The sequence below is a fragment of the Gouania willdenowi genome, chromosome 17 (assembly GCF_900634775.1).
Source record: "Gouania willdenowi chromosome 17, fGouWil2.1, whole genome shotgun sequence".
Taxonomy (NCBI): domain Eukaryota; kingdom Metazoa; phylum Chordata; class Actinopteri; order Blenniiformes; family Gobiesocidae; genus Gouania; species Gouania willdenowi.
This window is the reverse complement of record NC_041060.1, coordinates 16193231-16218850: the sequence shown is the minus strand read 5'-3', so window position 1 is coordinate 16218850 and position 25620 is coordinate 16193231. Positions and strand designations below refer to the sequence as shown.

Here is a 25620-nt window from a genome sequence, read left to right as displayed (position 1 = left end):
CTCTTGGCACCGAAACTTTGAATACAGTACTGTCGTTTTGTCATCGTTAAACTTCTATTTTGTTTTAAAGGTACACTGATAATGTTTACGAAACTATGGGGTTATAATCCACTGCAGTTGTGATTGAAGTTTTACAACTGAAAGCTCTATTATAGATGCTTTAATCCAATGTTATAGCTGTACTTTATAGATTAACACAGTATACTGTAAAAGTATGACAAAAGACAACCTCAGATTCACTATATTGTATTTGGATTTTACTTTCTCTCGCGTATTGCTAATTTTCCCCTCTACCTTATTCATTTATTGATTACAGTCAGTATTTGCTATTAATGTTTATAGCTCATATTTTTCATGGGCAAATGCATAGTAAAATACTTCCCTCCAAAAAAAAAAGAAAAGACCATCACATTCTTGATTCAACTATCTGGGATTAGATGGCAGCACTTACAAGATTAACGATATCTCGTTTATAAAGCAGGAACAAGTAAAAAAGAGAAATCACAATAACATGCCCACTAATCTGTCTTGTAGCAAAGCAGTAATAACCAGCTCTATTACTTTATATGAACATCAATCAATGTTATTTTGCCCCTTAAACTTCCAAATGAAAACATATGAAAGCTGGTAAACCTAGAACAATGATCACCTTTCAAACTAATCCATCCTTCTCTTTGTCAAGTGCTCTTGGGATCGAGAAAGGCACAATATTATAAATTATTTTTGAAGAAGCTGCTTAAAAGTTGCACACGTTTTTTTTTTCCATTTTTTGACCTCTTTTATATATATATATATAATGTGTGTGTGGCAGGGTTTGATGACTGTTATATTAAGAGAGATAAAGATGAGTTGACGATAAGATTATGAGTTATTGGTTAAAAATGGGGTCAAACTGATGTGGTGACTCCATGATAAAATATGTGAGGTTTTAAATTATTACCTTTTTATAAGTTTTGTTGTTATATGTACAAAGAACTTTTCCTTAAATACTGTGACAGATATGTTCAATCTACTGGAGTTTTTCTTTCAGATGTGCAGTACTGTAAATGCAGCCGCTAAGGGAAACTAGTTCAAGGCAAGACAAGCAAATATATTTACATTATTGCTCAAAAATGAAAGTTTGAAGATTAACCCTGTGGTCTACTTGGAAATGCATCCATACTCTAGCACACATTCTGCAGCAAGTACACTGGGATATCATCGGATCCCCCACCACGAGGGTATAGAATGTGTATGAATGCTTTCAATTTTCCCTCTTAACTGTAACAAGGTTGACATCATTGATCATAGTTCCATTTTCATTACTCCCTGCCTGTCACTTTTTTTCTTAAAGGACTTTATAGGGATTGGAGGCCATACAGTTCTTGAAAAACGTGTCCTGCCAGCCACCTCAGTCACAGTCAGACCTGTTGTATTCTTCTAAAAGCCTGTGACACACCTCAGGAGCCCAGTGACGAGTGTTGATCAATAGTTGTCATCTCACAGAGAGGAGAATCTAAAGTATTCGTGACAAAGTTGCTGCGGAATCTTAGTTATGTTGCTAACGAGGGAATGGAGTTTAATAGTTTCTTGGTATTGTATGAAATTGTGATAAGTCAGCAGGAACATGAAGTGCTTTTAATGCCTTACAGAAGTCAGGAATGCAGGTTCCAGGGGTTGATTATTATACATCTAATCACAGGGTTGGATTAGTAAATGGAAACAGTGCTGGTTTTGTTTTCTCATTGACAGAGAAACAACTATAGTATTATAACATTGAAAAAAAATTTGCTCAGGCTTGTTAGAGCCTGATATGTAACCAAACCCAAATTGTTTGAAAAGAAAATGTAAAATGTTACCAAAAATGTAATAAAACCCAAAATGTTACAATTGGTCAATAATGTAACAAGCCCAAAATGTAAAAATATTTTGCCTATATTTATATACATATATATAAGATAAAGATAAGGGAAAAAAGTTACATTATTAACCAGTTATTACATTTATTTTTATTACATGTATTTTTATTTATTTTTATTTTTTTTAACAATTGAGGTCTTGTTACATTTCGGGCTGTTGTTACATATTGGGATTGAATATATACCCAGTGAAACTGAGAGGCTAGAGCTTCATATTTCTCCCTTTAGTCATTCACTTTATACACATGTTAAGTTTAAACTGTAGTTTTCATTTAATATAAATAAATAAAGATAGCCCTCAACTTTAATTACAGGTGCAGTATGGAATTTTTTAGCTAGCAGTACACTGTATCAGTAATGCCTCTGTGACACATTTAGAGACAAGCACATCACAAAATCAGTTGTTTAAAAAAAACAAAAATCATAATGATTCTTTTGCTGAAGTATATTTAAACTATGAACTGTGTCTCCTGGATTGTTTTCATCTAACAGCCTAATGAGCAGAATTTATATATTACTTTCATGTATTGTTTTGCTTTGGCAACAGATATGTATGAATTAAATCAACCGTTTCACTTTTTACAGCCCCATAATAACACAATAATACTTCTGTTAACATCAGAGGTTTATGACAAAAAGGGCTTTACAAATAAAATGTATAAACAATGTAATGCAACACTTTATATTTTCGTATAATTAGGTCTGAAGTTGTTGAAAAGAGCTGATGTGAATAAACAGGTGTGGAAACAAATCATATTATGACAGTTTTATGAAGGGTACCGTTTTGGTACCTGAGCTCAAAGAGTGTATGTATAATTTTTTTTTTTTTTTTTTTAAGGAGCCCCGAGGGTTAAAATGGAAGTTAAAACATTATACCACTAGGTACTTTACAGGTGGGGTCTTGCTCTATTGCGGAGTCCACTCAGCTTATCTTCTTACAGTGTCCATTCTATACGTCTGCTGTCTGTTGGTGCTTACATCAGCAGACTGGTGTCAGTCTGTTGCAGTCTCAGCCTGTCACTGGTTTATTGTCTTGCCTAGCCGCTAGCTAAGGCTGCTTTTGTCCAAACCACATGACCACTTGAACCGACACTGCTGTTGGTTAGAGCCAGTTACCTGATTGTACAGGAAATGTTAAAACTAACAGTTATACCACTTGCATTAACTTATTAAGATTTATGTTTGTTTTATAGCTATTTATCTGATGTCAATTGGATATTTTGTGCATGGTGAAAAAGACCAAAGATGTTGTGTTACAGGTTTTTTTTTTTTTTAAATGGTTTGTTAATGGATAATATTCTGTCAGTCTGAGCCCAGATTCAATGAAAAACAAGTGCCACAGTCGACTCAAATGAGCACTTGCATCAGGGTCTCCGCTTGGGCATTAAACCATCTGTGCCAAAGATCCAAATATTGGCAACAGACATTTCTCTCATTAAGCAACAGTGTTTAACACAGTGTAAATGGTTTATTCAAAACACTATCAATATGACATCTTGAAATCTTGATACCAAAATAATCTCAATGGAGGTGTGGATATTTTGTTAAACTGAAAGGCATATTTAGTTTTATTTTAGCATGTTAATTTCTGAATTGATGAGACCAGCGATGCAGTTTTTTTTCTTCTCCTTTCTTGTGGCCCTGTATGTCGATATTTAAAAAGAAAAGGGTTCCTTAACCCCTCTCTTGATAATGATAATTTACTTGTTTTGAATTCTTCTTTGCAGAGATTTTTAATTGTTTCGTTTTATTTGAGTATTTATTTGAGTTTATGCCCTAAGGGAATTAGCATTTTATGTTATTTTATTAAGTTTTTGTTTAAAATGAAAAGGATAACTTTTTATTATTTTTTTTACATAACAATGTTATACTTGACTAATTATACTACATTGACCTTTGACTCCTAAAAAAATAAGATTCTTTGTGGACATTTAACATTTGTATTTGAGTAACCATGATGTAGATTTTATTTATTTTATTTATGAGTTTGACAGTGGCACTTTCAGTTTCTGCACTTTAAAAAAGTACTTTCTGGATTATTTTACTTCTTTTTTTTTTTGTTATTCTGTTTAAAACTTAAAGCTCGTGCAATGTTCAAAGCCAAATCAATTTTGTTTCGATAAATAAGATTTTTAAAAATTCCTTCATATCAATCTCGTGAAGCCAGCATTTTATCGTAAACTCAAAACTGCCTTCTGATGTTATTGCTTCCTTTCGGCAAAGCTCAGGTAATGGTTGCGTTGTGCTTCAGTTGATCAGTAGAATTTGATGTTCTACATCCGAGTTTTTTTGCACGTGCCTGTAATTTGGTGGCATTGTGGTTCATTCCACCTGAAGAACAAAAACAATGTTCTCTGTTTTTGTGCAGTAAGTAGAAGACTGAAGGCAGAGTTATCAACACAATCCAACACAAAGCTTCTTCTGTGTGTGTGATCAACCTCAGGATTCCTCTGTGAGGCATGTCGTTTGGCTGGAAACAAAGATTACACAGGCCTGATGGAGCAGTTTAGCTATTTCTGCTTTATGAATGAAGTTTTTGCTCTTTTACCAAAGATGCTACTATCTGCATCGCTGCTACCAGAGCTTTCATTGTGCCAAATCTTGCTATGTACCACTTTATCCTGCTGTTTACATTGACTCTGAAAGCTACTTTAGCACTAAATGGCTAAGTTACACCCACCCATTATACACACCTTCACGATAATCAATCAATTTTCACTTATAAGAAAGCCCCTTTCATACACAAATGTAAACAAAGTTACTTTACATAATTAAGAATACACCCACCCTGTTCAAACCCTGTCCACCGCACACAGACACACAGGTTAAAATAAGGACAGTGGCACATGGCTGGGCACAGAGGATCTAGTTAAGGAGATATCACAATAAGCCGTCTGCACCAGGAGCAGGATACAAACCGCGGGCACAGGCCGCTGAGACAGAGCCCCCAGTCCAGCAAAACAGCAGAAGCTATTCGCTAACTCTGAAGGCCACGGTAGAGCATCACTGCAGCCACGGCCCACAATAGCCCTCAATGGAGAGGGCTCCTTCTGAGGAAACACTGAGATAGTAATCTGAAACAACATAAAAGAGAACAATCCTAAAACTATAAGAACAAAATAAAAGGTAACATAAAACTACACAGAAGAGGACAGTCCTAACACTACTAAAACTATAAAAACCACAAAAGATAACAATAAAAAAAATGAATAAATAATTAGTTAAAAGCACTTTTGAAAAAGTGGGTCTTGAGCCTGTTTTTAAAAACATGAATATTCTCTGCAGCCCTGAGGTTCTCCGGCAGGACCTCAAGGTTTGAGGAGGCTCATATCGTAAAAGTAGTTCTGAGAGGTAAGAAGGTCCAAGACCATTAAGACACTTAAAAACCAGTAAGAAAACCTTAAAATCGATCCTGAAACACACAGGGAGCCAATGCAGCAATTTTTAAAAGGGTGTAATGTGTTCCTGCCTCCTGGTCTTCGTCAGGACACTTGCTGCTGAGTTTTGTAATAATTGTAAACTTTTCTTTTTGGGAATACCAGAAAGCAGGGCATTACAGTAGTCAATCCGACTGGTGATAAAAGCATGCATAGCGTCTCTGTGTTGGCCTGAGAGAGAATGAGGCAGACGCTGGCTATGTTCTTCAAATGATAAAAACCAAATTTTGTTATATTTTTAATGTGAGGGATAAAATTGAGCTCAGAGTCTAAAATAATGCCCAGGTTTTTAACTTGTTCAGAGGGAATCAAAGATGTTGTTTGAAGTTTAGGTAAAAGTTTCTCTCTCTGGGCCTCAGGACTGAGAACTAAAACTTCAGTTTTGTCCTGATTGAGCTTGAGAAAGTTTTCTGTCATCCAGGATTTGATATCTAAAATACAGTTTAAAAGAGCATCCATTGGACTGGTGTCATCAGGAGGAACGAAAATGTACAGCTGTGTATCGTCAGCGTAAGTGTGGAAATGTTTACAAATGTTGACTTCCAGCAGTTAAGGTCCTCTGCTGTATCTGAAGTATTCACATTACTTCGGTACACCCTGCATGGTGTGTATAATACAGCTCAAGTGTTTGTGTGCACGCATCTGCTTCTTTTTACGGGTGACTTTGTCCCCGGGCTCAGTCGGCGCGTGTTTGGTTGGTGCTATTGTGTGGAGAGAAATAAGGCTCCCTCCTACTCAGCGCTGCAGGTGAGTCATGTGGCCAGGAGACTAAATGAAGCTCCAGTCTAGACCTGGGTTCCTGTGTTTCATTCTCCTTGACCAGACTGTGATTAAAGAGAGGATTCATTTTAAGGGACTATTAAGGCCTTTTTTTTTTTTTTTTTTTTAAAGTTTTGTATGCGTTTGTGGTACAGTATGAGATTCCCTGGGGTACATGGCAGTGGGTCGTGTGAAGGTGGTGCTGGTGCAATCCAACACAGGGCAGCTTAGACAGAGATGGATGATCATGTATGCTCCTAAATGCCCAGAGGCACCCTAGTTCTTTTCCTGCTTGAGCACTCAACAGTGACGAATGGCTCCATGTTGGGCAGATGGGCCAGTACGGTCCAACCCTCAGTAGTGAAGACATCAGGGGCACAGGCAGCTACTCACGATCCCCACTAACTCACTTCTCCTTTAATTTAGCTGTAATGTAGTGCTGCAGCTATCGAATATTTTTGTAATCGAGTATCCTGTCGATTTTTTTTATTTTTTATTAATATCGATTAATCAAGTAATGGGATGAATTACACTTTTGTGTTTGTAAACAGCTATATCAATAGTGTGTTACGAAATATGAAAGACCTCTTAAAATGAGCAAATTCAATATTGTTTTTCAAAACTTCAACTTGACAGTAAACAAATGCCAGGGCAAAAACATTTTTCTAATATACAACCTATTTCCTTAGGTTTAATTTTCATGATTTTTTAAAAAAAAAAAAAGCAAAACAGGTGTAGCCACTGCTATAATCCATCTGGTAAGACCTGCAGCTTCCTCCATCTTGCATGAGGGATGTGTCTGGACAAAGCTGTCCATGTGACAAAAAAAAACATTGATTTGTACAACAAATTCAATAAACTCACTTCTAAATAAATCTATATATTAAGGAATGCAGCTTTGACCATATTTAGCATTTATTTAGCATTTTTGAATAAATGTTTAGTTTGTTGTTTTTTTAACTCGTTTTTATATTTTTGGTCTTTGGTCTTTTGGTGTATTTTCTGTATTGTATGTTTTTTGGAGTCATGTGTATTTTTGTCTTTCTGTTGTCTTTTTATGTATTTTTTATATTTATTGTTTTTTGTTGCCCTTTCAGTGTGATTCTGAAGTCATTTTGTGTATTTTTGTATCTTTTTGGTGTAGTTTCGGACATTTATGTTGTATTTTTTGTATAAATGTTTAGTTTTTTAGCAACATTCCACTTATCATTCTCATTTAAAGGGTTAGGTGTGTACGTGTTTGTATGTGTGTGTGTATTTCTGTAGCGACACAAGCTACATGGAGAGGTGAAAAGGAAAGTTATGCGAGTGAGATTTTAGCGCATTTGCCCTCTTGTTACTTATGCCTTATCATCACTATTAACTCATAATACAGGCTAAAATGCATTACCTTGTTGAGGTTCTGAGTCCGAGTCCGCTTGCAGAAGTGGCATTCATGTGAGGATGTTTTCTTTTCTGGTGCCGCGTCATCATGGAGTACTGTTATGGTAGGCTAGGTCAGTCTTACAGTATCTTCACTGGACTATGTTCTCCGCCTTGCCATGTGTAGGGTCCCACACTTTCGACATTTTCTGTGTTTCGCACTCCACCGGTGTCCACGTCTTCTGCCCGTGCCAGAGAGAAAATGATGCGCGTCCAGGTGAAACATGATTCCGCCAGGGACTGTACAAAGCAGCCGTAATATGGACTTTGGTGACATGGATTAGACGAAGCCTCGAGGCAGAGAATTTGCCTCGAAGCTTTTTTGGAATCAAATTATTCGAGTTATTCGAGGAATCGTTTCAGGCCTACTGTAATGTGGGACAGAAGAAAGCACAGGAATGTGTCTTCCTCCATCTTTCTCACCCAGCTACTCACTGCACAATTCTTCTGCTTTTGTCACTTAATGGAATCTGCAGCTTGTGTTTTTGTCAGTTACACCAGTAACCAAGTACATTTATGCTTACTTATTTTTTTCCCATGTTTAACTAAAGAAAAACATTTCACCTAAGAAGATGGCTGTGTTTGAAATCATATACTTTTTTACTACTCAGTCTGACATCAAAATGAGTATTAGTGCGTTCACATTAGATAATATGAAAAGATTGAGCACGAGATGAATATCTATGCATACTATATCTAGGGTCGGTGGACACACTTCTCATACTCAACCTGATACTGATGCATTGGGAGTGGGATGTAAAATCGTATTGGGACCAGCGTCAAGCTGAAAATCAAATCAGCCGTCAAATTTAAAACAAAATATGATATATCAATTACACTATGTAGTATTAAAGGTGCATCAATAGGCTGATTAATCAGCCCTACTTTTTTGGTTGTCATTTCAGCACAGACACAGCTGATTCATTTCAGTTTATGACCTGCCATGAAAACTCATTGTGACCTAACATACCATATTATTAAAGATTAACTGAGGTGTTTTCTGCAGTTTTATTGAGTTCATACTCACAGAGCCACATTTGTTTTACACTGATACAAATACTTAAATAATAGAAGGCTTTAATCTACACTTGGTTGAATCCAAACAAATACTATTCTAAATGATAACGATAAAACAGATGTTACAGATTTACACTGTCATGTACACATTTATCAATAGTGCTGTCAGTGCCACCATTGTCTCCAGGCCTCAGGCAAAAAAAAAAAATGCCATCTCACTGCATCTAGAGAGATTTCATGATTTTAATTTCAGTCTCCATCACATGTATCTCTTTGTTTTGTACAGTGCTACATTTCCTAAAGTTTTCGGTATGTACAGTTACATGCAATAAATACAGTCACCTGCACTAATAGTTTACAGGTATGGCGTGCGACATACACACACACATGCACTTGCAACATGCGCACACAGGCGGGAAAGCAATGATTAACATTAGAAAGAAGAGGGTGATAAATTAGTGAGAGGCAGGAGGGGGAGGCGTCAGTGTGAACAAGATATTGATATTAGAAATCTAAGAACTCATTTTTGTGTGATTTATTTTGTTTTTTGCTTTCTTTCTTCACTCTAGGCATTTATTACCTTCTGTGCTAAAGCACAATGTCCACATGATGTTTTTTAATTCTGAATGTATTATTCAGAATGAAATCATTCTGAATAAAATAATTATTCCAGAATAAACCAGCAGATTTATGTTCAATTCGGAATGGTCATTTTTATTTGGAATTAGGTGTTTACAAGGTCATTTTTAATCTATTCGAAGAGGATTAAATTTTTATTCTGAATTAAAGGGGATATAAAGCTCTCATGTAAACGTGGCCAATGACTATTCCTCACAGATGCTCCACATGATCATGAGATTGAATTTGTAGGCACTGAATCAAGTCTGTTGGTATATTTATGTGTTTGCGAACAGTATAGAATGAACACCACTCCTGACTCTCCATGTTGACCTTGCACTGACACAGTCGACATCTTTGAAAGAGGACCGGTGTCCACCAACTGTTGGGGTTTTATCGCCCTGCAAAAAAAGCTCTCAGACTGATGAGAAACTGCTTCTATATCTGACATGATGGCAGTAAAAGATGTTGTTGTCCTTGTGGGTCACCGTCCCCCTCCCCTAGGCTGGCAGTGCATCTCTCTCAAGGTTACTCCCCTTTAAATCTTAGGTCCTTTTTCCTCTCTTTTGACCCGCTCCTGACTTTTACTCTTATCTGTCTGAACCTCATTTATGCCTGATTTCAGAGCTCAGATGTTTGTCGCCTGTAGACCTATTGTAAAACATAGCGTTACAGTGTGTTAGCCTCCAGCTGTGTCCCATTTTACCTGTCATGGACTCGATGGAGCGTGGCCACATGAAACATGTTGTTGATGCCATAAAATTATGAAGGAAAGATGATTCCCCTATTCCGATCTTGACTCCATAGTCGGTGCCTACATCTCATCTCATCATACTGATTGCCAATAATTTGTTTGTGCCATTTTTTGTAAAGAGTGTTAGAGCTGGGATTACAGTTTATTCTTCTTTGTAAGATTGCTTTAACCACAGGCTGCATTTTAAACAATTCAAGACCACACAGCATTCCCTACATGTCACCCCAGTATTTTTCCTCTCTTTTCCTCCCTCTCTCTCTCTCTCTCTTTTTCTTTCTCTCACTTATACCCACCATCATGCTGCACTGGTGAATGCACTCAAAGGTGACAGACTGTAAGACTGACTCACATGCAGCAGTAATTGAGGCAACACGAGCACTTACTCACCTCTTTTATCCACCAAGTATTTGGTTTCGCTCCAAGATTTTTTTTTTTACTGTGTCAACAGGAATGACCAAATGCAGGAGTGCAGTATGTTGACTAATTCTTTGACAAATAATCCTTCCTGCCTCTGGCACTTACACGTTTCATTAAGCAGTTATTTTTAGAATGTTTGCTCATTTCACAGCTATTACATGTTCTAACACAATTTCTCCATTGAATGTTTTGATTTAGGTTAGAAAACTATATATTTTGCGTTGATGTAACAAACTGAATACATTTTTAACTTAATTCTCCTATAAAAAAATATATATATACTAATAAACTAAAAAAAACATTAATGTTATTGATCGAGATTTAGAAGCATACTGTATGATAGAAAAATTTGAAACTTTTCTTGCATAAATAAATTACGCGACTTGACTAATGATATTTATTGTAGTTTTCTTGGTAAGAGTGAATGAGTATTTATTTATTTGGATTTTAATCTGTTAACTTTCTAAAAGTACTCTTAATGTTATGTATGATTATTATTTAGCATGTTTTTTGTTTTGTTTTTTGGCCGCTTTAATAAATATATTTTTGTTGAATTATTAGTTTATCATTTTAGAGCCGTATACCAGCAGTTTTAGGTACCAGTGTTTTGTGACTTTATTGTTTATTCAAGCCTACTGATCAATATACCTAGATCAGAGATGTCCAAAAAAAAAGAAGTAAGCTTAAAAAAAGGCAAAAACTTGTGGCGAGTTGCTGGGTCGGGGTTCATGTCCCCCCGACCCGACAAAATATGAGATTTAGTGTTGTTGTGTGTTGTAAAAGCTAAAAATAATAAATATATTGGATATTGGATTTTTTTTTTTTTTTTTGAGATTTTGTACTAATTGCATTGTGTGTTTTTTGTTCTGTTTGTTTTATTCCTTTGTGCAGGGACATCATGATTACACATTTTGAGCCATCGATCTCATACGAGGGCCTGTATGGAGAGGTTAAGGATATGTGCTCCATGGACAACGACCAGCTCTTCACTATGAAATGGATTGATGAGGAAGGTAAGCTTTCCAGATGCTGCAGCTGTTTTGTTTACTTTGTGTTTGATTCACTAGGAATGCATGGTATTGGATTTTTGGCCGATAACCAAACCCGATATTTTCCTCGACACCTACTGCAATTGCAGAGGTCATCTATTTTGTGGAGTGGAATTAACATACAGAATTATTCTGCAGACTTTATCATGTTTGCTCGCAGACATAAGATGAAGCTGAAAATGATGTGACGTCAGTAATCATTTCTTGTGCAAAATGGGAAAAAGATAATTGGCAAAATTGTGTTTTAACAAATAAATAAAGACACTTGCAGCTTATCTTAAAACAGTTACTAACTACTTACCTACTTAAATTTTGCACTTGAGTGGTAGAAACTCCCCACCACTGAGGCCGATTAGATACACACCTCGATACACTGCCAGCGATACGATACAATACGATTCAGCCCTGTTCAAGATGCAAAGTTATTCAATAATGATTTGATTTCATACAATGCGATTTGGTTTGATATGATTCATGATGCGATTCAAAACAATTCAACACAAAAAAAAAATAATTTACAAGCCTAAATCTGTTGTCTAAACCTCTCTATTTCCCTGTGAAGGATGAATTTGACACTTGATATTTTTCTTTAAAGCAAAGTCATAAATGCAATGTAAAAAAAGATGCAATTCAATATGGTACTAATAAATACTAAATCCCAATTAATTTTTTAATTTTTTTTATTACATTTGTTTTTACTTTATTTTTGGCCTCTTGGGGAAAAAAAACCTGACCATTAACCAACAGTCCTTTTCTCAGATCATTTTACTGATATTGTTCTCTGTCTGCAATTTTACGAAACACTCATGAAACGTAACTATTTCCTAGCATCAGCAACGTGCATAGTGCAAAGAACGTCGTCATAGTCCAATGCCTGCCAGACTGATTTGCTTGAGCTGACACTCTTCTCATTTCTTCACATTTTTGTGGGTGACCACATCAAAAGTATGGACATAGTTTTGATCGATTCCATGGAGAACGGATTTAGAGATCACCAAAGCTGTAGTAAACTCTGCTCCGGACAAGTAGCGTTGTGTAACACAACGAACATTACTGCTCATCTCCTCCGTCACCATCCGGACATAAAGCTAAAGCAAGCAAGATAAGACACCCGGCCGCAGACCAACAGACCCTGTATGGGATATTGAATAAACTTATCCAGGTATTGAAGCCAGTCAAGGTGGCTACGTGCATTATGTCAGAAGTATGGTGGCTGCTGCTTTGCGGAGAAAATCAGCTGTGTGCAGCATTGCGCACATCAGCTGCAGCTTGTGAAATGAAACTCTGACAGACCTCAGAATGATATCCATGCTGGTCAACTATTTTAACACTGTGTCCAATGTAAAGCCACAGTTTGATCACACTACATAGTAAATAACAAGTGTAACTTTGATGACAGATGATGACGACTAATGTGCACTGATCATTTCTGAATGTAAGAAGTTAATAAAATCAGGCTTTCCACTCAAACGTTATCCTGTCATTTTATTTTATTTATTTCAGTATAAATAATAATAAATCACTGAATGTGATGTGATGTGCATTGTTTTTTGGAACTGTGACATATTTCTAATTTACTGTATGTGTTTGGATAAGGAAAAAGTCGTGATAATCGTCACTGTAGAATCGCAATTTAAATCGATAAAGCACTAGGGTTGGGCACCGAGAACCGGTTCCTAACGTTCAGTTCCGGAACCGTTACGAAGATTTTTGCATTTCAATTCTTTTTTTCGATTCCTAAATGCCCACACTAGTTGGTTTCCGCAGCTTGCTCTGTTTGTTTACAGTTACAGTTGGGGACCTTTGTAATTTAATACCCTAGGTACAGTACAGCAACCAAATTATTATTAAGTTATTTTATCGGTTTATTATATCGGAATAGTTTTAAAGCCAATATTAGCCGATAATGATATCAATACAATTGTAATTGTATACACAACAACTTCTTGTCAGTATGAAATAGGTATGAAGTTTTATTTGCTGGCGTTTGATCTGCTGCGTTAACACACTCACAAAAGCACTCACAACCTTTTCACCAGACTTTAATGCTCAGCCTTTCCTCAGTCCAGCGAGCGTACAACCTCTTACATTCAATCACCCGCCAACTCTTTCAGTCAGGCAGTCTGTCAGTCAGTTAGTCTGGCAGCAGTAAAGGTGTCATAGAAAAGATGGAGCCGTCCGATAACCCTTTCTCACAATAAGGTCAGCCTGCCCAAACTCGTTAGACTCAGTGCAGTTCCCACCAGCGACCACCCACAAACAGTGGAGTAATTATTAGCTTGTGTGAGATGGTTGTGACCAAGTGAGCTGTGTTTAACCTCAGCTGGTACTCTCTTACTGTTCTGACTGTGGAAAGTACCTTCACACGCCTGTGAAATGTGAAGTTAGAAATGTGTGTTTCACTTTAGTTTTATATCATGTGACACATTTCAGGCCGTAGCTCATGAGTATAAACTGTATGATGAAACAAGCACGCATTAAATCAGTGGTTCCCGTTCCAGCCTTTTTCTTGTTGTGACCCCGAAGACTTTCTTTCTCATAAAATTAGTTTTATGATCATTTTTGTTATACTGTGTTACAAATACAAAGTGACTATGTGCCAGCTCAGATATTTTCATACAGCTTTTTAAAAAAACTAGATTCATGTTTGAAAAAAGTGAAATATATTGTTGTTGGCAAATGTATGTGGTGTTTTAATTTGAAAAAGAATAATAACTAAGCTCTTTGAGCTTTTTGCCACGTCCTGCACTGTATATTTATTTTTGTGATATTGTCACTATTGTTTTGTATATCCTTGTAATATTTTGTATATATTCTATTTATATTACTGGTGTTTTTCTATTTATTTTAATCAACTTATTTTTTAAGGGCTTAACGAGGAACTTGGGGACGTTATGTTGTTATTTACATGTTCATGCACATGACAAATAAAAATCTTTTTTTTAAATGTGCAAAATGAATACAGTTTTAAAAAAATTTAAATATAAAATTTGTATTTGTAAATGTACAGTAGATACGAATCTCTTTAATTGACAGTTGAGTATTCGTTCTCTTGTTTCCTCCCTCTTCTTCCAATAAAAAGGTCCCTCTTAGGGGCTAATTTATAATGTGAGCAAATTTTACTGTATGCAAAAATAGATGTTTCAGGTGATCGTTTAACCTAACGCAAGTAAATCAAGCATATAATATAATCTCAGTATTTATCGATAAACATCACTTTCTATATACTTGACATTTATGCTTACGTTTTCCTTTTTTGCTGCTATTTATACCATCACCAGTTTGTCACTGTGAATCTGAAGGTGTGACAACAAAAAGGGAATCAATGTATAGGCTCCCACCATCGCCCCTCAAACGCTACTTGTCACCGAACTTTTCCTATTAATTAAAACAACATAAGGAGAGGCATGTCAGACTAGTGGCATTTCAATCATTGATCAATGGGAGTTATGGATACATACAATTAAAAGGAGGCTGTTGAAAATGGCACCATCGACTGTTGAAGTCTCCCACGCTCCTGTGTACGCCCACACGCTTTATTCAGAGTTTACTTAGAAGTTCATATATTGGATTTCTTATCACATCTGCAATTAGACCAAAGTTGGGTTTTTAAATGTCAAACATGGTATGTAATTCACTTTTTACTGATATAGCCTTTGGCTGTGGGAATTAGAAACATGATAATATGGCTTACAAATAATAAGATTTGGGTTTTAGATTATTTAAAGTTGTTCAAACATATTATTGCATTGTTAACTTACATAATCTCCGACTCCGTCCCTTGTCAGTCATTGTGAGTTTTTGTCAACATTCGGGTGTCTCTTTAAATGTTGTCACCGTAAGGAATTGTAGGTCAGCATTTTCTCGTCTCCTTTGGTAGAGGGTGCATCAGTGTTTCCTAAGCTAAAGGAGCTAAAAAAGGAAGCATTTAGCCTCTTTTCCTGAGCTTAAAGAGAACTTGAATGATCTTTATCACCGCCACCATTTAAACACTTCCGGGGGTTGAAGGAACAGTGGATAGTAAATGAGAGAGGAGGGACTATTCAGAGGCAGCCTAAAACGAGGGCGTTTTAAATCACAATCAAGTCAAAAGTTGTTGCACATAAGGACACACCTTGCTCCGTCCATGTGGTGCCTATAAAAGGTTCATCGAACACCCTTAATGAATATTCACAAATATGATTTTCACTCAATGCAGGTGGAGGTATTAATTGTTGAGGTGGACACATGCAGGAGAGCGTAATTTGGTGTACCAATTGATACGTTGATATATCGTGAGGTTTCGTCTAGCGGTACATTATCAATTCACACTATCGATATTTTGTTATTTATTTTATATTTATTTTTATTGTTATTAGTATCCTTAAAGGAATTGCGGACGGAATCAAATGGACAGAATCAGCATGAAATGTGCCAACGTGAGGTGGGGAAGTTTTCTGGGGAGCGCTTATTAGGTGCACCGCCTTCCCTCTCCCGTCTTGGCTGCATTAAACACCGCCTAAACCACCTGAAACCATGTCTAAACTGCCAAAAAAACTACACAAATCATTACTGATCCGATACCCAGCACTACTTAAAATCATCGCCCTAAATGGGGAAAAAGGGATAAAAGTTAATTTACGTCAGGGTACTTTTCAAAAAAAAATGTTTAATGTATGTAATCAGTCGAGTGATTTCCATTTATTTTTTAGGTACCACACTAATAAATAGGATTAATAAAATCCTACTTTAAGCAGTGTTTTGAACCCCTCATTTCTCACAGTTTGGACAATCAAATCCTTTACAAGATAAATCGTTACTGCTTTGGTTACATTAGGCCAGGGTAATATACACCAATATTCATATCTCAATAGTTTTCCTCAAAATGGCGATAGGCAAGTTAAACTTTTTTTTTTATTTTACAAGAAAACCAATAATGGGTTAAAGTCCATGGATAAAAATGCCACAAAGAACCTTTTATTAATCACTAGCAGCACCACTTTTGACTATTTCCTTAGTTAAGGTGGAAATGCGTGTTGCTTCGTTCAGGGAAGCTCTGAGTTGCTGATAGTATTTTTTAACCACAGTCAGGATGTGGTCCCCTTTAAGATTATCAGCTGAGCTGTTTCACAGTGGATCAACAAGTTAAAATTGTTACAAAAGAGAAACACATGCACTGTTTGCTCAAACCTCTCTCAGTGCTTCCAATACTCAGAACTGATGGAGTTTTACAGAGGACACACAAGAACTGCACTGAGAATCCGACAGTCAGCCGCTAACACAGAAAAAGCAGAACCAACTGTGTGTCCGTGCACTGGGAGGGAGGGGGAGAGAGGGTGTGTTAGCGGAGCGTACTTCTGTGCTTATTGATTAATTCTTCGGAGTATCTGTACTGCTGACATGAGCCTGACTAGCAAGTGTGATTTGGCAGAGAAAAAAAACCTTTGGATGTGCTGTGTAAGGGCCACAGACAAGGCACCGCAAGGGACAAAATGTGCAATACAGACGGTTCTACGATTTCTATGATTTGGAAGATTGTCGTCATGTTTTAATCCTTCACAATCTAATATCGTCAGATCGCACACCCTTAATCGCTATGTAAATCGTATTGATAAGTATCTGGATATATCAGGATATATTGTATCATGACATGCAAATTGTGAGTTGTATCGTATCGTCAGATTCATGGCAATGCACATTCCTACTATCTCGCCATAGGAGCGTAAACACAGAGTAATCCTCACATGTTGAGAACATGATATGCTTATGCTTATTGGCAGAAATCACCAAAATGGTGCTACCCTCATGCTATATTTATTTGATGGCTCAAAGGTAATTTAAATCACATCAAAGACATTTCATACACAATTTAGTGAGTTTTATTATTCAACTTTAGACTTATCATTTACAGTGTGTTCATGTGATGGGTTGCATATCGCTTTACCTTAAATACAAGTGAGCGCTAACATGTTCATAAATTAGCTTTTTTTTTTTTTTTTTTAAAAGGTTTCAATTTGCAGTATTGTGAGATTTTCTGTGTCATTATGCTGCACAAGCAGGTGCATGTGTGCATACCAAGCAGGTATCTATGTGGATGTACATGTACGAGGTGAATTTGTTAGATTAAAATGTAGCTGATTTAGAGCAGACAGCGTAAAAGCAGTGTCAGCATTCTACCGTCACCTTGTTACTGTTGTTTCTTTGTTTTCAATATGCATGTGAATGAGATGAGTTGTGTGACATGTGGTTTCTGCTCTGCCAGGTGACCCCTGCACAGTGACGTCGCAGCTAGAACTGGAAGAAGCTCTCCGCCTCTATGAGCTCAACAAAGACTCTGAGCTTATTATTCACGGTGAAGACAGACACACACACACACGATTTAGTAGAGATTTGTGATTAATAATAATAATGAGGATATTGTCTTTCATTAATAACCAAAAAAATAGTTAATGTTAATTCTAATGTTACGTTAATGTTATTGCTAGGCTAATGTTAATGCCAATACTAATGCTACATTAACGCTAATTTTACATTAATGCTATTGCTAGGATATTTCAATTATGGGTGTCCCGATCCGATATCAATATCGGATATTAGTCCGATATCAGATTCAAATTTGCAAATTTCTGATTTTTTTTTTTTTTAATTCGTTTTTTATTTTTATTTTTCAATTCATTCTTTATTCATTTTATTGAATTGTAGAATTAAGCCTTTTTTAACATTACACACTACAAAATAAGTAAAGAAAAAAATTAATAAAAGTATGTATGAGTCATGCTGATATCGGATCAATATCGGTATTGGCCGATAGGCAAGGCTGCAATATCGGTATCATATCGGAAATGGAAAAGTTGTATCGGTACATTCCTAATTGCAATGCTAGGTTAATGATAATGCTCGTTTAAAGCTATTATACATTTGCTGTCTTTTCTAATAAACTAAGTTTTACTGGGATTACATTTTGTTGTGAAGTCTAGAATGTAGAGCATCATTTATGACACATCATTGCACATTTTTGTCAATGTGCTGTCACTACAATCTACTGGTTATTCAGGCTGATCTGTATTCATATTTTATATGGAATTGTTATGCATCAAATATTTCATGGCTCCTTTGATTGTAATCTATAAAGTTTATTCTACACATTGACTCCATCAGCACTTTTTGTACTTAATCTAATGCTCAAACCTGCCAGATATTATTTCCTTCATGTCCAGCAAAACTTCACAATAATGTCTACAAATGGTACATTTTCTAATTTGGTTAACCTTAAATTAAAAACTTAATTGAGAATCCATTATTTAAAATATTTAAGGAATTATTGGAAATATGACCATAATTAATAACTATTGAGCACAACTTGTGATTTTTGTCTATGATGCACTAGATCAAGCTATAGCACAAAAATTGTACATTTATTCTAAAAACCAGTAATTTATTCAAGTGAAATGTGTCACTTCAAATCCTTTGACTTTGTTAAAAGCTAGACTATTACTGGCAAAAATATTACTTACTTCATAAAAATAACCTAGATAATCCTTTAAAAAAGGTGTAAAAAGTGCTCAAAGAATTTAACTTAAAGATTTATGAAATTCTCAATATGTGAGAACTGCTGAATAAATCAAACATTCAAATCTGTTTGATTTCTGACACAAACTATTGCTTTTTTAAATTCAGCCAGCTGCTGAGGCACAGCAGTCTGTTCATAATACTGGAGGAAAATTACGATTTATCGTATAAATAAATACAGTATTGTGCCACTATTCCTGTTATTATTATTAACAGGCTGAAAGCATTGCATACAGGCTTGTGCACAGTGACGCTCTATAGATTCAACCACAGTCAAAGCAAACAGCTGCAGACACAGACAGCTGTCATTGCATACATAGATGCAGTGGTCACATGATGTTAAGGCTACATTCAGTGCTTCCTCATTGGTAAATAATGAGCTGAGTGCTCCCGAAACTGCTCCAATTACCTTAGATTAGTCCTGAATCCTCCACCACATTAACAGGACAGCCCTTTATAGCTCCCATTTAGCCACAGCCTCTGTAACTTTGTGTGTAGCTTGTCTTACCATTGGCCCACTGCTCATTGACAGCAGCAGAGACCCCTGCTGGAGCACTCCAGTATATCTCCCAACTTGGTGTGCATTGCTTTGTAACGATCAACAAATATAAAGGGATCCTCCACTGTTTTTTTTTTTTACAAATGTGGACTTAAAACTTTAAAATTTCCTTATTAGAAGATCTATGCCTAACAAAATGCATTATTTTGCACCATAGTCATTCAATAACTTTTAAAAATGGGACTACTTTACAGTTTAGAAACCAGCCCCATTCGCCTGTAAACATCCCATTGTTTTCTATTAGAGTGAAGCATTCAGCCTGCTTTTTAGGTCATTTAGCAGCTTTTTTGGTCAAAATGCAAACTTGTGCTGCTTTTGGTTGCTCCAAATCAGGGGTCCCCAACATAGTGCCCACAGGCACCAGGTAGCCCTCATGGACCATGTGAGGTGCCCTCAGGAGCTCTAGTCATCAATAAGTGCCATCTAAAATCAGATAGAGTACCTATGAAGTGGCTCACAGTTTCAGAAAGGTTAGTGTGCCCTGCTCTAAATAATCAGGAAGAGTTAAAGATGTTGATGTAAACCTCTTTTGTTTACGGAAAGAGGATAAAAACAGAATCTATGACCGCAAGGGGTGACGGTTCCAACTCTGCAGTTTGATAGGAGACAATGAAGCAGAGAAGAAGAGCTCTCCTAAGAGACCTTTACTCTCCCTTAAACAATGCTCAGCTGGTGGCTGATGTTAGAGAGTAAATCACAGACATTGAAGGACTGCCACCAAAAAGGACTTCTATCCTCTGGGTTTGTGTCTTCAACAGTTTGTTGAAAACAAATGTGCAAAATAATGCATTTTGTTAGGCATAGATCTTCTAATAAGGACATTTCAAAGTTCTTAGGCCACATTTGCACTAAAAACAGTGGAGGATCCCTTTAACGTGGATAAAATAGCACAAAAATGAATGTGATAATATTCAAAGCTCTAGTAAAAACGAAATTATTTATACACTTTTTCCAGACCTTCAGTTTAAAATCTGTGCCATTGTCTTATGAATGAATGAATGTAGCAATTATTATTACACATCCAAACATATGATTAATGCATCACTGACCTGGGAAAACAATATTACTTCCACTTTTGATGTCTGACTGGGGGCCCCTAAGCCTAACAGACTTGACAAACACTTGGGAAACTGAATGAATTCAGGGGTCAGGGCTGATGCTGAAATGTGGGGATGATTGTTGTGTATATGTCTAGTTATTTGGTGTTTTTGATTGACAAGCTTTGTGTACATTGAAGCATGTAACATCAGGGGAGCAGAGACGCTGACTCTGCTTAATGTAAACTTTTAATCAAATCGGAGGTGACAGGTCAACAGTGCAATGGATGCCAACAAGGAAGCAAAGGGTGAATGAAGTAGAGCAGGGGGTGGTGATGTGACGGTGCTACAGGGGGATGCAGGGGGCCACTCGCTAATGAGTTCGTCGGCTACAACTTACAACTTGCCTCTGACTTACACTGCCCCAGGTTGTGCTTGATCTGTGTGCTTTTTTCTGATCGGGTCTAGTAAAATTGCGTCTGTTCTCACACTTTGTTGCACCACGCCAACACCAACATAAAATAGCATGGGAGAAATCTAATCGTGCTCCAGGGTGTGAGCTTTTCCTAACTGATGTGGTGCAAAAAGAGGAAATGTTTCATATAAAATGTGGTCATCTTTTCTTTGACCATTTTCTAATAACACGTTATTTATTTATTTCCCAGTGTTTCCATGTGTACCAGAGAAACCAGGCATGCCATGTCCAGGAGAAGACAGTAAGTTCAACATTTTATCGCCATTGGTCTGTTCAAAATCTAATAAATGTATATAGAACATGTTGTACAATGACTTTTCTTTTTGTAAAACATGAGCTGAACAAAAACATTTAAAAATGTCCTTATAATAATAACAATGAAATAATTTCATTAAAATAATTGCATTTTTTGCATATGGGAAACATTTACATTTATTGTTATGTACCACCCTGATGTCATTATTTTTGACATATTTTACCTACTGTAAACTACTATGAACTAGGACAGTTTTTTTTTTTTTCAACCTTGGGGTCGTGAACCTGTGTGGGGTTGCCTGAAATTTAAATGGGGTCACCTGGAATGTGTTAAAAAATAATTACAGATTAAAATACATTTTTAATTAGAAATTTAATTAGAATTTTACAAATGAAAACACAACACAATTTTAAACAACTGTATATATAAACATAGAAAAAACACAAGAAAATACAGTATAAAATTATCTGAGCTGGTGTATCTTGCACTAATCCTGGTCTATTTGTTACATAGTATAACAGACATGATCAAAAAGTAATTATAGAAAATATTCTTTGGGGTCGCCAGAAATTTGTGAGATAAAGATGGGGTCACGATCCAAAAACAGTTGGGAACCACTGAACTAGGACATGCATCAAGGATTTGGATTTTCTACAGTCCTATCATAAATGGAAATTATGGTTTCTCAAGAGAGAGAAAAAAGGCAGAAGTCAATCAATCTTAAAAAGATCTTGATTAAAATAAAAAAAAGAACTATACAAATACTATTAAGATTCATATATTGTACTTTGATCCAAGTGGGAAATCCACTGGCTGGTTATATTAAAAATGGTGTAAAGCTTTCGACTGGGCACGCATTGATCGAAGGACTTCTTTTCTATCTCACCATCTGTAACTCCCAGATCAATTTAGAAATCAAGTGGAACAGATGGATGTGGAGCTTAAGTCTGTGCATGTTGTGATGTTGTGTGTACGCTTTGCATGGACCCAATAGCAGCTGTGGTAAACCCTGCCGGTCCTAAACTTGTATTCTACTCATTGAAGTTGTTGAGATTTAGGGAGAAATATGAATATTGTTCTTTTGTCAACAGAATCGATATACCGTCGAGGAGCACGGCGCTGGAGAAAGCTTTACTATGCCAGTGGTCATGCTTTCCAGGCAAAACGTTTTAACAGGGTGAGAGTTTTTTTGTATGGCTACATTTCATACAACTCAACAAAACATGTGTAATTTCTCACAGTGTTTACAGATTTGTGGGCTTTGTGTATCAAATTGTGTTCATTGGATTGTTGCTGTTTGTTAAAAATGAATGGGTTTGGAAGAAGTGTGTTTTAAGATGAATTTCTTTGTCTGAGCAGCGAGCACATTGTGCCATCTGTACAGACCGAATCTGGGGTCTGGGAAGACAAGGTTACAAATGCATCAACTGCAAGCTGCTAGTGCATAAGAAGTGCCATAAACTGGTCACAGTGGAGTGCGGCAGACCAATGATCAATGTGAGAGCCTGTTGACAATCTTGACATCATAAAGTAAATCATTACCAAAAAATCGCTCTCTGTTTCAAAGCTGATTATGTTTAACGCTGAAATGTTGTTTTCTCCAGGAACCACTAATGCCTGGCCCACCATCCAGTCAATTAGACACCACTGAACAGCCAGGTAACAAATTGTTTACTAAAGGTACTCAGAAAGTCAAAGTCATTAACAGGCTCACGCTTTGCACAGAATAAATAGATTTGCTGAGGGTTGGAAAAGCCGTTTGAATCGGTTTCCATGTACTTGACTTTGCAATGAAACGCAAAACCACGAGCTCTGAACTTCTATAAGGTCTTTGTAACAGAGTTTGTAACAAATTAGTAACTTATTATCACAATAACAAAATGTTAAACTGCATAGGATTGATTATTTTTGCCTTATGAACACAGTGGTATTAGAGATAAACATCAGTTGCTGAACATTAGCACAGACTACAGTCCAATAAGGTAGCTCAGAGCTCAAATCGGGTCAATTGTAATTGTAGTTGAATAATTAATTACAATTTTGGCGTCATTATAATTGTAATTGTAATTTAAATGGTTTGTTGCTGATGAATTGTAATTGAGTTCAGATAATTTACTTTGTACTTGCCATGAAAATTCTATAAAAATTGTCAATTCTAATTTAACGCAAAATTGTGGAACTGTTGTACAGTTCTATACATATGTAGTTAATAATTATTAAAATACGTTTCATTTCATTTCCACATTTTACCATTTAAAAAAATAAATAAATCTAGGGGTAAGACACCCACACCATAAATATTTAAATCTATATTTTCATTGATTAGGAAGCCTAATAATGTAAGCAGGAGAAACAAATTAGATGATAGATAATATTTTTTTTAATGTATTTTACATCTGATTTAGGACCCGTTATCATATGTGATTCTAACAGAAAGCTAACGCAAGAGGAAGGTTCACTTTTATTAGGTTATTTACTAAAGGCTCAGTAATTGTGATTAATTGCAATTGAGAATGTAATTGTAATTGACTTTCTGAGGATAAAAATTATTGTAATTCAATTGTAGTTGGAAAAAAGGCTGGTCACTAATTGTATTTGAACATAGATAATTGAAGACATAATTGTCACTGAAAAATGTACCCTGGCTCAAATAATATGCAACAGAGTTTGTTTTATACAAAATTCTAACAGGTAATTAAGTTTTATGCTTGAAATAGATACTGCTGCACAAATGTTCACAGTAAATGCAATAACCTAATTGTACTATGAACTGTGCAACTGTCAAGAATCAACAAGAAGAAAATGTTCCCATTGTGAGACAGGAACTCCTTTTCCATATTTATAAATAAAACATAATAAACATTCTGTTTTGTTCACATTCATATCTAAGAGTTTCTCGTCTTCTGCTCTAACCAAGAAGAAAGAAAAGTCAGGCACGCAGAGCTGCGAGCAGAGCGTGTAAAACGTCTCTCACCTATTTTCTCCCCTCTCCTCTCTCTGATCTCTGCTCGTTTGGTTTCCTTCTCCCACCTCCCCCTCACCTTCTGTCTGTCTGTCACTCTGCTGCACCCCCCCCCCCTCTTCACAGGCCCTCAGAATAAAGACTCCAGAGAAAGCTTGACTTATGACGGAGAAGAGAAGGAGGTGAGAGAGAAATGATTTCAAACACTATCGTTAGGTGTCTGTGAGCCTGTGTTTTTGAGATGGAACTGTGTGAGTTTGATACTGAGAGATTATATGGCTTTAGTTATGTGAGAAGCAAAAAAAAATGTTAAATGAGCCTGTAATTGGATTCATGTTTGTTTACCAGTTTATTTATCTGCGTGCATTCCAGTTGATTTTTCTTCTAACCTAAACTGCTGTTGCATGTGTGATACAGCGAGCGTGCAGACGTAGGCCCTCCTTGCAGTACCACAGGTATTGATTTCCTTTGGTGGAGCTAATAAAGTAACCTTTTATCTCGGCTCTAAACACCAGAGGCTGATTAATGGCCGGGGTTGTGGAGTTTGGTGCACAGTCGGGTGGATTGCTGGCTAAAAAAAGCTGGAGATGGACAAAAATTGATAGAGGTGAACACAGATAGACAGATATAAAAGAGGCTACGCCACATGATCTTATCTACTCCTCCTTTGTCTGACTCTGGGGATTGGACTTGTCACGAGACGGGAGGTTAGATGGATAGGTAGTCGAAATGGTTCACTACACAACAGATTACAGGCAGAGAGGGAAGATCGGTGAGGAAACGATGAAGACGGAGTCAAGTTTACTGATCTGTTGTCCTAGATTATAAAGTATGTTTAATGTAAGCGGAACAGAAACCCATTGCTTACATTTCTCCTCGTTATTTAATGCTGTGACACTCTCATGTATGAACTCACCCATAGGAAATCACAAACTAAATGACCTGCTTTGCCAGTAGTTTAACCACAGAAGCATGGAGAAAAGAGTGACTGATTTTGTCGTTGTTCAAGATATTGCTTCACAGTCATCACATAATGTTGTTTATTTGTTATCATGGATTTTAATGCTTTGCATCCCCAGGCGCGCAGCAGTAGTCACACTGGGAAATCACCCTCCAGCTTGGGCCTAGCAGATTTCGACCTGCTGAGAGTGATCGGCAGAGGCAGCTACGCCAAAGTGTTACTGGTGCAGCTGAAGAAGACGGAGCGCATTTATGCCATGAAGGTTGTGAAAAAGGAACTGGTCAATGATGATGAGGTAAGCAATACTTGTGTACTATTTTCACATGGCTGACCAACCCCACAATGTGGAATTTAATGAACAGGATTATAAATATAACTTGCAAGAGATTAAAGTAAATGCTTCTAATTTCAATATTTTTTTTTGAAGCAACTAAATAACAAAAGGGAGGCA

The 25620-nt window shown here is 36.5% G+C and overlaps 1 protein-coding gene across 1 annotated transcript in view; it reads left to right on the top strand.

Moving 5' to 3' along the window:
- The window catches only part of prkci (protein kinase C, iota), a 39219-nt gene that overhangs the window by 878 nt on the left and 12721 nt on the right, over window positions 1-25620 (top strand). The window contains exons 2-9 of the mRNA XM_028472814.1: window positions 11214-11335; window positions 17613-17702; window positions 21181-21231; window positions 22338-22423; window positions 22606-22743; window positions 22851-22905; window positions 24335-24390; window positions 25288-25464. Of these exons, the coding sequence (XP_028328615.1) occupies window positions 11214-11335; window positions 17613-17702; window positions 21181-21231; window positions 22338-22423; window positions 22606-22743; window positions 22851-22905; window positions 24335-24390; window positions 25288-25464 (775 nt within the window). The remainder of the gene's footprint in view (window positions 1-11213; window positions 11336-17612; window positions 17703-21180; window positions 21232-22337; window positions 22424-22605; window positions 22744-22850; window positions 22906-24334; window positions 24391-25287; window positions 25465-25620) is intronic.